This window comes from Giraffa tippelskirchi, chromosome 4 (genome assembly GCF_054371585.1).
Source record: "Giraffa tippelskirchi isolate mGirTip1 chromosome 4, T2T-mGirTip1v1.2.pri, whole genome shotgun sequence".
Classification (NCBI taxonomy): Eukaryota; Metazoa; Chordata; class Mammalia; order Artiodactyla; family Giraffidae; genus Giraffa; species Giraffa tippelskirchi.
Window position 1 is genome coordinate 131,701,097 of NC_137278.1, and position 12,699 is coordinate 131,713,795.

The window sequence follows — 12,699 nt, forward strand, 5'->3', positions numbered from 1 at the left end:
AAAATATTTTAAGTTGAAAATGCGCTTAATACATCTAAACCACACAACACCATAGCCTAGCCTACCTTAAATGTGCTCAGAACACTTATTATTTGCCTACAGTTGGGCAAAATCATCTAACACAACATTTTATAATAAAATGTTGAATATCTCATGTAATTTATTGAATGTGTACTGAAAGTGAAAAATACAATACTTGTGTGGGTACAGAATGGTTGTAATGGCATCAGTTATTTACCGTCATGATCCCCATTAGGGAAGAGTATGGCACTACATCTCACTAGCCTAGGAAAAGAATACAATTCAAAATTCTAACTACAGTTTCTAAGGAATGTGTATCACTTTCAAACCATCATAAAACCAAAAAATCATAAGTTTAACCATGATAGGTTGGGGACTGTCTATAAAGTGGAAGTGATGAGGATTAGGAAAAAACACTAGGTCAGAAAAAGCACTGCAGCTTCCTCTTTCTCTGCTCACAGCTGCCCTGTCTGGAGGACACTCAAGCAGCCCTGTGGAAAGGCCCAGGTGGTGAGGCCTTTTGCCAACAACTAGTAAGGAAGTGAAGCATCCGACCAACAGCCATGTAAGTGAGGCATCTCAAAAGCACATCAAGTCAGGGACTTCCCTGGTGGTCCAGTGGCTAAGACTCTGTGCTCCCAGTGCAGGGGGCCCAGGTTCAATCTCTGGTCAGGGAACTAGATCCCACACACTGCAATTGAGAGTTTGTATGCCACAGCAAAAACAGATTCAGCATGCCACAACTAAAAGGCCTCACATGCTGCAACTTAAAGCACCCACATGCTGCAACTAAGACCCAGCACAGCCAAATAAATAGATACTAAAAAAAAAAGAAAAGAAATCAAGCCTTCAGATGACTGGAGCTGCTGCCGATAGCTTTATTGCAACCTAATGTGTGTCCCTGAAACAATAGCACCCAGCTAAACCTCTCCCAGATTCCTCACTCTCAGAAAATGTAAGATAATAATTTTTTTTTTTTTTTGGTTTTGTTGTTTCAAGCCTTAATGTTTTGGGGTTATTTGCTAGGCAGAAATATATAACTAATATCCTTATGTAGTTTCCTTTCTTGATTCCAACTGATGTGATGTAGCTTGAGAGTTTCATAGCTTGAACACATTTGGGTGCCAATCATTGCAGTGAAGAGATAAACTGAATGACAAGGAGATTCCAAGGAAGAACTAAGCACAGGACCTGTGTCCCTAGTTTTAAAATTCTAGGGACTTTCCTGGTGGTCCAGGGGTTAAGACTCCCTGCTTCCAATGCAAGGAGTGTGGTTCAATCCCTGGTCATAGAACTAAGATCTCACATGCTGTGAGGCCAAAAATTAAAAATAAATAAAGTATACAACTTGAAAAAAAAAAATCACTCTAACTTGTGACAGAGGAGAACAAGAGTGGCATCCAAGAAACTCCTATTGGAACAGAACAAATGAGGGAGAAGGAAGGCTTGGACTAGAAAGGCAGCTTGTTGAAGATGGAGGAAACCAAGTAGGTATGCTACTGTATAGGGAAGTTTTGTGTTTTGTATATAGGGAAGGCCGGGGAGGGAAAACAACCTGGTATCTGTCTGAAATCACTCTCAGGAGGAGGAGTGAGGAGCCAATGCTGTCTCACTGCGGAATCCAAAAATCCGAAGGCCTTTTCCTAACCCTTCTCCCTGAAATTACCTCTTCCCTTGGCTTTGCGGACATAGTGTTATGTGGCTCCCTTTCACCCTCTTAGGGTGTTCCACCTCTGCCTTTCCTTCTGATTCCTCCCTATCTATCAACAATGACACATTTTCTCTTTCACTCAGGGTTAAATCTTGGAGCTCTTCTCAACTCTTCTCTCTTTTCTTTCTTCAACATGTATTTGTCAAATCCCTAACAAGCACCAGGTTCTATGTTAAACATTAGAGATGCAAACAGGCATGGCCCCAGCCTTTATGGCAGTTTCACTCTACAGGGGAAGATAGACATCAGACATTCGCAAAGTGAGAGAAGTGAGGGAATTCCCTGGTGGTCCAGTGGTTAGGACTCTGAGCTTTCACTGCTGGGCCCAGGGGGCCTGGGTGTGATGCTTGATTGGAGAAATAAGATCTTGGAAAACACACACACACACACAAGGAGTATAGCAGTTTTTTCCCAGTTCAAAGGCCTCTGCTTTATTTTAAATTTAAATAACTTTATTTAGGTATAATTGACATATAATAAACTGCACATATTTAAAGTGTATAATTTCATGAGTTTTTGACATGAAACCATCACCCTAATCAAGATAAAGAATGATCCGTTATCCCTTCAGACTTCTTCATGCCCCTTTGTTTCATTTGAAGATTTCTCTTGCCTTCACCTTCCTCATCCCCAGCCAACCACTGACCTGCTTTCTATCACTATTAGATTGGTTTGAATTTTCTAGAATTTTATGTAAATGGAATCATACAATATATACTCTTTTTTTCTTTTGCCTCTTTTTACTCAGCATAAATTTGAGATTCATTCATTCCTGTGAATGAATCACAGTTCATTTCTGTTTATTGTTTATTTCTATTTATTGTTCAAACAGAAATCATAGTTCATTTCTGTTTATTCTTGAGAAGTATCCCATTGTGTTTGTTGCTGTTCAGTCACTAAGTCATGTCCAACTTTTTGTGACCCCATGGACTGCAGCATGCCAGGCTCCTTTCTCCTTCACTATTTCCTAGAGTTTGCTCAAACTCATGTCCATTGAGTTGGTGATACTATCCAATCATTTCATCCTGTCTCCCCCTTTTCCTCCTGCTCTCAATCTTTCCCAGCATCAAGGTCTTTTCCAGTGAGTCAGCTCTTCACATCAGGTGGCCAAAGTATTGGAGCTTCAGCTTCAGCATCAGTCCTTCCAATGAATATTCAGGGTTGATTTCCTTTAGCATTGACTGGTTTGATCTGTATGGATTACCATAAATCGTTTATTCATTTACCTGATGATAAATTTGGGATTGTTTCCAGAGGATTTTTTTTTCCATTATAAATAAGGTGCCAAGAATATTTGTGTACAAATCTTTCTGTGCTCATTAGTTTCTTCTTCCCTGGGGTAAATATCTAGAAGTACAATTGCTGAATCATATGGTAGATATTGGGTTGGCCAAAAAGTTCGTTTGGGTTTTCCATACCATCTTACACAGTATGTTTAACTTAAAAAAGATTTCTGAATTGTTTCCAGAGGGTTGTACCATTCATTTTACACTCCCACCAGCAGGATATGAGAGATCCAAGTTCTCCACAGCTTTTCCAACACTCAGATCAGACTTTTAAATTTTAGGTGTGTATATAGTGGTCTTTCACTGTGGTTTTAATTTGTATTTCCTTAATGACTAATGATTTGAATATCTTTTCATGTGTTTATTTGTGACGAGTATATCTTCTTTGCTGAACAATCCTCTAAATCTTTTGCCCAATTTCTTTTATTGGGCTGTTTGTTTTCTTATTATTGATTTTTGAGAGTTATTTCTGTGTTCTGGATACAAGTCCTTTGTCAGATATGTGATTTGTAATTGTTTCTCCTAGTTTGTGGCTAATTTTTAGTTCTCTTAACAATGTCTTTCAAAGAGCATTTGTTTTTAATTTCAATGAAGTCCAGTATATCCATTTGTCCTGTTAAGGACTGTGCTAAGGATAACTAAGAACTTTGGCCTCATCCACGTCACAGAAAAGGGCAAACTGTAGCCTAAAAGAGAAGACTGAGAGACAGAACCAGAGATAGTCACCAGCAGGGGCCCCTGGGTGAGTTGGGGGAGAGGGAGTGGGGTGGAGGGGTGGGGGAAGGGGAGAGGAAGAGAGCCAGTTACAGGTGATTAAGACATTGGGTGGATTTTCACACAAGCAGAGTAGTGGATATGTTTATTAGCATCCAGCATATATTCCCACGTTCCTAACATGTATTTTCCTTCCAGTGTGCTTTCCTATACTGCAGAGGCTGAAAAAAATAAGGATTATATTTCTCAGCATAACTTATAGTCAGTCAGATGTACTTGGGTGAGATTTAAAAGGCAGAAGTGAGACAAAGGTCATCACTCTGCTACTTTGGCTATTAATCCTGGCAAGCAAGGCCTTGGAGATGTGATCTATTTCTACTGCAGTAGCACAGTGATGTCTCAAGCTTTGCAAACATTGAGAGGTGGTTGCATCAGAGTGCAGCAGTGGCAATGTCCTGATCATAGCTTCCAGATCCCTGGATCACAGTTGCAACCACTTGTTCTCAAGCCCCATCATCAGCAGAGACGTCCAGGTGCTCCACCCTCTCTGACTATGGCAGAGGTAGCACTTTTATCATGTTCTGGAGCTTGTTGCTGGAGTTTCAGCCCAGAGTGGGTGCTTCTAGACATTCCAAGTGATTTTGTAAGCACCTATGTCTTCATATCCTTGTACTACTTGGAGGGGTTTTTGTTTCCTGCATTGAACCTTCACTGATACAAGCAGTCAAACTGTATGTGAGAGGAATGATAAAGAGTAAAAGGGCTCTGTGGTGTGGGAGGAATGTCACAATGTATGAAATCATTCATTTATTCAACATGTAACAGACACAAAGTGGGTGCTATTGCTAGATACTAGGAATATCAGCCAGCCCTGAAGGAACTTACACACTCTGATGATTCAGGATATGATGACAGAGATATATTGGGGCACTATGTGCTCACAGACATGTTCTCATCAATTTTGGAGAGGTCATGAAGGAGGTGACCTATAAGCCTGGTTTTAAGGCATGAGTAAGAATTAGCCAGTTAAGAGGAAAGAGAAAATCCTTCTATCAGTATCAGTGTAAATTATGAAAAAAAAAGTTTAAAATTTCTATATTCGCAGCCCCCCAATATAACTTCCCACAAAAGAGGAGAGAGCAGATGTGTGTTTCTAAAGACCTTAGAGGAGGGGGCTAGAGATAATATAGAGTTTCCTTGGTAGGAGGGAGTAGCAGGAGTTTGAAAGTGTTTTGAGTAAGCAGTTGACTTAAGAGAGAGTCTGGGCTTCCCTAGAGACTAAGGGTAAGGGAGCCAAGCTGGCCTCAGCTTTTCAGTCCTCTTTACTCCCTCACTTCTCACAAGAAAGTCAAAATGGCATGGAATTCCAAGTCGAAGGCCAGGTTCAGTGCCAGGGTCTGTACTTACCAGCTATAAGGCCTCGGATGTATTATTTAACTTCTTTTAATCTGTTTACTCATCTGTGCAATGGGGATAATAATATCCCTTTCCCACAGTGTTGTGAAGGTCAAACCAGATAATAGATATGGGGAAAAAATGCTGTAAATTACAAACACTATAAAAATATTAGTCACTGTTATCAAATAGGTAACTATGTCTTGTTGATTCTATCTCAGATATATCTCTGTTACAAACTGAATTGTGTCCTCCTGAAATTCATATGTTGATAATGTGACTGTAGTTGGTAACTGGGCCTTTAAGAAGGCAATTAAAGTTAAAGGGAGCCATAAAGGTGGGGTGTTAACCTGATAGGATGGTGTCCTTATTAAAGAGAGGAAGAGAGGGACTTCCCAGTGTTTAGGACTTCACTTTCCAATGCAGGGGGTGCAGGTTTGATCTATGGTCAGGGAGCTAACATCCCAAATGCCTCGAGGCCAAAAAACCAAAACATAAAACAGAAGCAATATTGTAAGAAAATGCAGTAAAGTTTTTTTTTTTTTTTTTAAAAAGAGAAAGAGCCACTAAAGCCCTCTCTCCATGTGAGTACAGAGGGAAGGTCCCACAAGGGCATGGCGATAAGACAGACATCTACAAGCCAGGAAGAAAAGTCTCTCCAGAAACCAACCCTGATGGCACCTTGATCTTGGATTTCTAAGCTCCAGGACTGTAAGAAAATAAATATCTGCTGTTTAGACATCCAGGCTCCAGGATTTTATTTCAACAGCCTGACCAGACTAATGTAATCTTTCCCACCAATTCTACTTCTCTTCACTCGACCCCTGCCCCTGGTCCTGATTTTGTTCAGGTCCTTATCTCCTCCATATCATCTCCGCAGACCTCTCTGTATTCTCAAATGCTGCTAAAAGAATCCTTCCAAAAGGATGACTGACTAGGGAGAGGAGACGCCAGTCCATATGTCCTACCAAACTCCCAGAATCCTTCTCGCTGGAATCAATCTTGGCTAAGTAACGCGTGACCCACAAGGAAGGACCCTGAATCAGAATGATTGGCCAGAGACAATCTGGAAACTAGCCTTGTTATCATAAATCTGAGACTGTGAGCCATGTGGCAAAGCAGTTCTCCTAGATTTGCTTACCCTGCTGCTCTCTGCGCAGTCACCTCTTCCCAACAAAGACTCTTTGCTTTGTCAGAAAAACAAAAACAAAATACAAAAAACCTGACTAGGACACAGGACTGTCTTCTACAGCAGAAAAGACTCAGCTGAGCATGAGACTCCTCTAAACTTGATTCACCTGACTTTTTAGGTTTGTCTCCTGTCCTCCCACCACATACCCTATGCTCCAGCCTCATTGAAATTCTTATTATTGTTCATTCTGTGCTCTTCTACAGTTCTCCATTTTCACCTGTACAGTTCCTCCTCCTTAAACTGCCTTTTCCCCTTCCTGATCACCCCTCCTTCTATCACCTTCTCATTCACACTGTCTCACTTTTTCCATTGGCACATCTATTTATCCCTCAGCCCTGGATCAAGTGACATCTACTCCCTGAAGCCTTAGACAGCATTTTGCACACCCTTCTCTTACAAAACTTATCTCATTGTTTTATAAACATTATTTTCAGAGTCTTCCCTACTAGATTCTGAGAACCTTAAAGAAAGATACCTATTCATCACTGAATCTTCTTTTGTACTTGAAACAAAGCAGGTACTGGATATACATGTCTTACATAAACAAACCAAAAAGATCCACAGTCCAGACAAGACATACACAAAAAAATTAAACAACAATGGCAGTTGAGGAACCACGAGTTATGTATTGGGTATCCTCCATGGCACCTAGCCCAGTGTCTTGTACATAGTAGACTCAGTAACATCACTGAATTAAGTTTCAAATGAAAAGTAGAGAAAATAATAATCATAAATCTGGGAGAACTCCAGGATGGGATTTCAAAGCTGGTACCCACTAATATGGGCTTCCCTGGTAGCTCAGCTGGTAAAGAATCGGCCTGCAATGCAGGAGACCCCGGTTCAATTCCTGGTTGGGAAGATCCCCTGGAGAAGGGAAAGGCCACCCATTCCAGTATGCTGGCCTGAAGAATTCCATGGACAGAGGATCCTGGCAGGCTACATACACACAGTCCATGGGGTCACAAAGAGTCAGATATGACTGAGCGACTTTCACTTTCACCTACTAATATAACCAATGGTCCTAGCTGGTGCCTTCAAACTTAGTCCATACTCCTACTCCTCTATACTTTACCTCCTCTGCTCCAGACTATGAGCTCTTTTGAAGTGGGGAGGCATAAGAGTCTCTTATCTTTGTTATCTTGCATTCTTTATCTGTTGGTATTTAGCCAGATGTTTGCACGTGATAAGCATCCAATAATGTCTTTTACATTTTGCTAAAAACCAAAGATCATGCTGAACCTGGGGGGATCAGAATAGGCTGCAGATAAGAAAAATAGAAATCCAGATCAGGGACACAGCAGAAGTGAATTTGTCTTCTGACAAATCACCACAAACTTAGTGGCTTAAAACAATAGAGATTCATTATCTTACGGTTCTAGAGATTAGATGTCTGAAAACAGGTCCTACAGGGCTAAAATTGAAGTGTTAAGACTGTGTTCCTTCTACAAGCTCTAGGGGAAAATCTATTTCCTGACCTTTTCCGGTTTCTAGAGACTGCTGCATTCTTTGGCTGATGACCTTGCATCCTCTTGACCTCTGCTTCAGTTGTCACATCTCCTTCTCTCATCTTGACTTTCCTGCCTCCCCCTTTGAGGACCCTTGTGGCTACATTGAACCCACCCAGATAATCCAGGATAATCTTCCCCTCTCAAGCTCTTTAACTTAATCTCATCTGCAAAGTCCCTTTTGCTACATAAAATAACATATTCGCAGGTTCTAGGGATAAGGATGTGGGTACTTTGGGGAGCCATTATTCTGTCTACCACAAGGAATAAAGCTGAAGACATAAAAATGCACAACTAATGTTAGGAGATGGACCTTTCCTGCTGAAGCAAAGGACTCACGAATATTAGAGCCAAGTAAGATAGGAAAACTAGATTGAAGAGGCCTTGGGGTTTGGCGATGATAAAGATCATTGACTACTAGAGTAAGCTTTGGCTTTATCCCATATAAAGTAAGAAAACTTTGAAGGTGGGTGAGCAGAGAGAAGCAATGATAAAAGAAGCAAACTAGCAGACTCCAGAAGTCCCTAGAGTATGTAAATTTGGTTGTGAAATAAAGCAAAAACAAAAGGTTTGGAATCAGGACTTCCCTGGTGGTCCAGTACATAGGAATCCACCTGCCAATACAGGGACACGGGTTCAATCCCTGGTCCAGGAAGATTCCACATGCCTTGGGGCAACAAAGCCCATGTGCCACAACTACTGAGCCTGAGCTCTAGAGCCTGGAGCCTCAACTATAAATAATTAAGAAAAAAAAAGTTTGGGACCAAGAAACCACACAAGAGTGAATACACTACTGTGTACTGTCTTGTCAAGTCTCTCCTTCTGGTAGATGTTCCATGATAAATGACTGATGAATTATTTCCTCTCTTGAATTCTAATTTTTTTTTGTCTAGTGGAAGTTTTCAGTTGTGCTGAAACTCACCTGTCCTAGAAGAGTCTGCTATGGCAATTGGGAAAGTGTGTTTGGAGTATGGGGGGAGGAGGAGAGGGGATAAGATGTGAGTTAATTGATTTGTCCAACTGACTGGAGGAGGTTGAGGTTTTCCAGAGCTTCAGAGGTTTGCAAAGACAGGGACTTCACTGGTTGTAAACAACAGAAACCTAACTCAGACTGACCTGCAACAAAGCAGAATTTACTAGCTTTAAATAGCATCAATATGCTGATGATTTTTAAATTGATATTGCCAGCCTGGATCTCCGGTCACACATACAAAAATGCCTAGTGGCTACCTCAACTTGGATGTGTCCAATCAGCAAATCAAGCTCAACATGGCTAAAAACATTGTTCCTGATCTTCCCTTTCTGGCTGTCCCTCACCAAATCTATTCCTCCCACAATCTTTCTCCATTTCAGTCAATGAAAACTCCACCCTCCCAGTTGCTCAGGTCAAATGCTTTGGCATTAATTTTCAATCACCATCAACACCCAAACTGTCAAACAATTCTATTGGCTCTTCTTTCAAATCCATTAAAAATCTGACCATTTCTCTCTACTTGTGCAACTACTACACTGCTCCAAACCACCATCATCTCTCACCTGTATTCTTGTAATAGCCTTCTCACTGGTCTTCCTGCCCATGCCTCTATTCCTTTCATTTTCCATACAGGAGCCAGAAGATCCTTTAAACCATAAGTTAGATCATGTCACTCTTCTGCTCAAAATCTTCCAATGGCTACTATCTTACTTAGAGAAAAACCAAAGTCCTTGCAACAGCCTACACTGTGCTGCACCATATGGCTTCTGGTTACCTTTTTGACCTCATCTTTTTTAAAAAAGAATTTAATTAATTTATTTTTGGCTGTGCTGGGTCTTCTTTCCTTTGTGGGCTTTTCTCTAGTTGTGGTGAGCAGAGGCGACTCTTGTTTCGGAGCACAGGCTCTAGAGTGTTCGAGCTTCAGTAGTTGCAGTTGCCTGGATCTAGAGCACCAGCTTAGTAGTTGTGGTGCACAGGCTTGGTTGCTCCATGGAATGTAGGATCTTCCCAGACCAGCGATCGAACCTGAGTCTCCTGCATTTGCAGGTGGATTCTTTACCACTGAGCCACCAGGGAAGCCCTGATCTCATCTTTTACTACTCTTTCCCTTGCTCATCACATTCCAATCACATTGACCTCCTTCCTATTCCTCTAACAGTTCAAGCATAGTATGTACTTGACATTTCCTCTGGATCATTCTTCCCCCAGATAGTCCCATGACTCAATTCTTCACTTCCCTCAGCTTTTTATCCAAGACCTCACCTTAATAGTGAAGTCTGCTCTGATCATCCTATTTAAAATTGTAACCCCCTTCACTTCTATTACATTTCCTTTTTTTTTTTTTGTTAATTTTGGCTGTGCCAAGAGACATGAAATCTTAGTTGTTCCCTGACCAGGGATCAAACCCTTGCCCCCTGCGTTGACAGAGTGTAGTCTTAACCACTGGACCACCAGAGTAGTCCCTTGATTTTATTTTTATTAACACTGATCACTAACACCTGTACATTTTATTTAGTTTATTGTCCACCTTTTTTCATACCCAGAAGAGCAAGGAGAGCGAAATGTATGCTTCTTTCTTTTTTAGGGGGGGTCGTACCACACAGCTTGAAGGATCCCAGTTCTCTGACAAGGGATTGAACCCTGGCCCATGGCAGTGGACCATCAAGGAATTCCCTGTATGCCTTTTTTGGTTTACAGATATGTCTTCAATGCCCCAAACAGTATCTGACATATAATGAACTTTTCAGTAAATACTTGTTGAATAAATGAATGAAAAGTCAAGGTGATAACTTCAGGCATGGCTGGAGTCAGGTGCTCAGCATGTTATTAGAACTCCTTCTTAGTTTTGCTTTCCTCTGCACTGACTTCATTCTCAAATAGGCTTGAGATCTTATGGTGATGGCATGATGGCCACCAGCAGCTCCAGATTTACATTCTCACAATCCAGCAGCCTTCCACTATGGGAAGAAAGTGCCTCTTTCCTGATGATTCCAATGAAAGCCTTAGAAATGAGTTTTATATTCTGGGTCAAGTGTCAATCCCTAAAACAGTCCTAAAGGTAGAGCAAGAAGATGCAATGACTGGCCAAGCCTGGGTCATGGGGACCTCCTGGGACAGGCGTGAAATTCCGCTCTACATAGACTCAGAAAAGGAGAAGGTAAAGTTCCCTAAAAGGAAATGGGGTGCTATCACTTGAAGAGGGATATAGGCTCGGCTGGCAGAAACAACAGATGTCCATCACATAAATGATGACCCATCCAGCAGACCTCGATCAGAACAGCACTGTTGTCCTGCTTCTCCATTTCCACATCCAATCAGATCAACCTCTGAACGTTGGTAAGGTCCTCTCCTCTTAACTGCCTTTTCACCTGTCTCTGTCAGTTAAGGTATTTCCCTATCCCTAAATGCCTGGTTCAAATATGATCTCCCTTATCTTGACTCTTTAACAGATGTGGTCTCTCTCCCTCTTCTGAGCATCCTACTTGTTTCTACCTCTTTTGTAGTTATCTTTTCACACTGTGCCCTATATCTTACTTATTTGTGTACATTATGAGCTGTTTTGGAAAAGGGCCGCTTCCCGCGCGCCCAAGCCGACACCTCACGCCCTCAGCAACTGCGGTGATTAGATACGCACCAGGGCCACCAGGGCGCGCCAAGTGCCAGGCGCGAGGCCGCCGGGAGGGAGTGGGGGAAGCGGGGGGGGGGGGGCCAGGAGGCACTGTGATTGGCAGCTGCTGCAGTCAATCGGGCGCAGGCGGGGGCGGGGCGGGGCGGGCCGCCAGGGAGACCCGTGGGCGAGAGGCGGGGCCTGCATGAATGGGACGCGCGGTGCGCGGCTGCAGTCGGCGCTCGGGGGGGAAGCAAGAGTCCCGGCCCGGAGTGGGTGGGAGGAAGCGAAGTGTTGGGGGGAGGAAAAGAGCGCGGGGGGCGGGGAGGGGCAGCGCCGGGGCGGCGCGCTGAGAGCAGCGAGGCGGCGGTGTGAAGAGCCGTGGCCGCGGTGCCTGTCGCTGCGGTGCCTCTGTCCGCTGCGCCGCCTCCTGTTGGACCCCGAGGAGCCCCCGACCCGGCGGAGGAGTAGGGACTGGGGTAGTCGGCACTGAGGAAGGAGCCGGGTCCGAGCGGCCGAGCCCAGGACCCCCGGGCGTGGAGGTGGGGGGGCTGAGGCCCCCGAGGGGGCCCCGCCGCGATGGGCAACCTGGAGAGCGCCGAGGGGGGCCCAGGCGAGCCCCCCTCTGTCTCGCTCCTGCCGCCGCCCGGCAAGATGCCGATGCCGGAGCCCTGTGAGCTGGAAGAGAGGTTCGCCTTGGTGCTGGTGAGAGCCGATCCTGTCCCTTCCCCCTCCTACCGCCCCCCTCCGCCCCGATCTCAGCGCCCCGGGTGGGACTTCGCCCGAGTTCCTTGGTCCGGCCCACCCCTTCAGTCACGGCCCCCGACGGCCCTCGACCCCCAGCTCCTTCCCAGGCGCTGAGCAGCCCCGTCGGGGACCTCCCGACCGAAGCCTCTACCTCTGGACACTTAGGAGGAGGGGTCCCTAACCCGGGACCGCCCCAGTATCCAGAGTTCTTCCTCTTCCCTCCCCCTTCTGCCGCCCTTCGCACTTCTCCGCACTTCCCTGACAGTCTCCCCAGATCCCTGGGATTCTCATTTCTAAATCTTTGGCGGGAGAGGGGGAATTCAGAAGCTCCGGGCCGGCCCATTCCTCAGCCTCAGTCCGGGGTCTCTGACTGGGGAGACCGCCTCTCGTGTTAACATGGAGGCTTTTCAGGGAGTGGGTCCTACTCCCAGCCCAGACCAGATGTTTAGGGGAGAGGAGGGGGAATGGAGGGGGGCTGGCAGCTCATGAAGGGGGTGGAATAAAGAGTGATGCCATTCTACTTATTTTCAGAACGGCCTGCAGGCAT

General features: G+C 44.3%; 1 protein-coding gene across 18 annotated transcripts in view; it reads left to right on the top strand.

Annotated features, from left to right (window-relative positions):
• Positions 1-11,765: 11,765 nt before the first annotated feature.
• The window catches only part of FMNL3 (formin like 3), a 51,631-nt gene continuing 50,697 nt past the window's right edge, over positions 11,766-12,699 (top strand). For all 18 annotated transcript variants that reach the window (XR_014083743.1, XR_014083744.1, XR_014083746.1 and 15 more), the window contains exon 1: positions 11,766-12,110. Coding sequence is in view for 8 of the 18 variants with exons in the window: in XM_081596631.1 (XP_081452757.1) it covers positions 11,985-12,110 (126 nt within the window). In the remaining 10 variants the exon portion in view is untranslated. The remainder of the gene's footprint in view (positions 12,111-12,699) is intronic.